This window comes from Chiloscyllium plagiosum, unplaced genomic scaffold (assembly GCF_037043375.1).
Source record: "Chiloscyllium plagiosum isolate Xiang-an unplaced genomic scaffold, Cpla_swu_hap1 HiC_scaffold_39, whole genome shotgun sequence".
Lineage (NCBI taxonomy): Eukaryota > Metazoa > Chordata > Chondrichthyes > Orectolobiformes > Hemiscylliidae > Chiloscyllium > Chiloscyllium plagiosum.
In genome coordinates, this window is record NW_028270177.1 from 89,563,086 (window position 1) to 89,565,514 (window position 2,429).

The following is a 2,429-nucleotide window of genomic DNA, read 5'->3' on the forward strand; positions in this document are numbered from 1 at the left end:
TTTCTCAAACACAAAGACACACAACAACATCGGTCACTCTGCTGCTCGGCACACTTTAATGAACATTTTTATTGTTTACAAATGGAAGTGATGGATACAGTCAGTGGGATGGTGCCTTTTCTCACTGGCCCCTGAGTTGTGAGAAACATTGAAATGTTTCCCTGTAACCCCCCTGTGGGATAAGGATGGACAAACCAGCACGACCCTCAGTACCATAGCGACAGGCTGCTCCATCGCTGAAACACTGAACTGAAATGAGAAAATCCCGGATGGATTGATTAATGAGGGAATTTGATGGATGGATGGTTTTGGGTGAAGGGATATTTCAGCATATTCTTCAGCTGCTGCCTGAACTTAGTCTGGGTCACGGCATAAATCGCGGTGTTTGTGCAGCAACTGAGAAGCTGCAGCATGAAACCCAATTCCGCCACAAACCAATGGAGATGCACAGACCGATACCCAATAAACCACATCCGCCTCCATACAGAAAACAGCATTAACGTTGACCATAACAGGATGAAATTGGCCGAGATCACAAACAGTAAAATAATGGACTTTTTTCGGTTTCTCATTTCTGTGTCAGACTGAGCGTCCCCATTGGTGTGAGCGCGGAGTCTCCTGCGGGCTTTGCTGGTCACTAAAATGTGTCTGACGGTGAGAACATTGAGCAGCAGAATCAGGAGAAATGGGACACACGGGTTTAGAATGTGGTGGAGGAACTCGATTGTGCCCCAGACACTGGACTGTCGAACAGCGATTTTTACAGAACAAAACCAGGGGCGGTTTCGCAGCCAATACTGAGCCGTGAGCATAAAATACCAGAAAATGTTCTTCAAACAGCTCAGCACAGTCACTGCTCCCAGAACCACAGCCGCCGTTTTCTCACTGCAATATTTACTTTTCAGCTTCTGGCAACAAATGGCCACAAACCGATCAAAGGTGAAAGTGACGGTGAACCAGACAGAGCAGTCAGTGGCTGCAAAAAGCAGGACGGCGTGAATATTACACACACGGACGAATTTCTTCAGGAAATAAAACTGTTCCTCATAAACAATGGGAATGTGTCTCAGGATCATGTCGACGATAATGACCAGGAGATCCGCTGCTGCCATTGCCCCCAGGTAACACCTGACACATGGAGACAATCCACAATCTTTATAAAGCAGGATGTAGATGGTCACTACGTTAACTGTGAGGAAGGGAAACAAACCCATTATCCATCAGCCTGGAGGCAAAGGGACCCGTTTGATGAGGGACCCAGTGAGATTTTCAAATGTGTCCTTGTATTCAGGGATTTATTAAAATAATTGGAGCTGTAATAACAAATGGGAAGGTTGGAATTACTGACTAAAAAGTGACATATACCACAAGAAACCCTCCCTCCCCAAACACAGAGAGACACGTCCATAAGGACAGATGGTTTCTATAAAATTCCGAGACACTCGATCACTCGAGAGCAGACACAGGTGACTCCTTCCCAGTTCCTAATACGGAGGGTGGAAACACTGCAGTCCTGAAGGATTCTCTCCCAATTTCCTGAAGACAAATGGAGTTTGGGAATTTCTGTTTTTCGGTCTAAATTGTGGTCGATCCTGTGTCGTGGAGAAATGTAAACGCAGGGAAAACGTATTCACCCCTTTAACTGTCTGAGGGGCCTTCGGAACAGTGTCTCCTTCTCCCTAGAACGGGATCTCTTCCCTCGGGATTTTATCGTTTGTTCAATTCACTGACGTCCGACCGTTCACAAACAATGTCAGGGACAGAATGTTCCGGGGAATGACAGTTATAGATTGTCAGGGACAGAACGTTCTGGGGAATGTCGGTTATAGAATGTCGGGGACAGAACGTTCCGTGGAATGTCAGTTATGGAATGTTTGGGGACAGAACTTTCCGGGGAATGGCAGTTATAGAATGTTGGGGACAGAACGTTCCGGGGAATGTCAGTTATAGAATGTCAGGGACAGAACGTTCCGGGGAATGTCAGTTATAGATTGTTGGGGACAGAACTTTCCGGGGAATGGCAGTTATAGAATTTTGGGGACAGAACGTTCCGAGGAATGTCAGTTATAGAATGTTGGGAACAGAACTTCCCGCGGAAAGTCAGTTATAGAATTTTGGGGACAGAACTTTCCGGGGAATGGCAGTTATAGAATGTTGGGGACAGAACGTTCCGGGGAATGTCAGTTATAGAATGTCAGGGACAGAACGTTCCGGGGAATGTCAGTTATAGATTGTTGGGGACAGAACTTTCCGGGGAATGGCAGTTATAGAATTTTGGGGACAGAACGTTCCGAGGAATGTCAGTTATAGAATGTTGGGAACAGAACTTCCCGCGGAAAGTCAGTTATAGAATTTTGGGGACAGAACTTTTCGGGGAATGGCAGTTATAGAATGTAAGGGACAGAATGTTCCGGTGAACCCCATGACCT

General features: G+C 46.2%; 1 protein-coding gene across 1 annotated transcript; it reads right to left on the reverse strand.

Annotated features, from left to right (window-relative positions):
* Positions 1–278: 278 nt before the first annotated feature.
* On the reverse strand, positions 279–1,214 carry LOC148138804 (putative G protein-coupled receptor 139). The gene has a single exon (XM_087981373.1). It carries the CDS (start codon positions 1,212–1,214, stop codon positions 279–281), a length of 936 nt encoding a protein of 311 aa, XP_087837499.1.
* Positions 1,215–2,429: the final 1,215 nt, after the last annotated feature.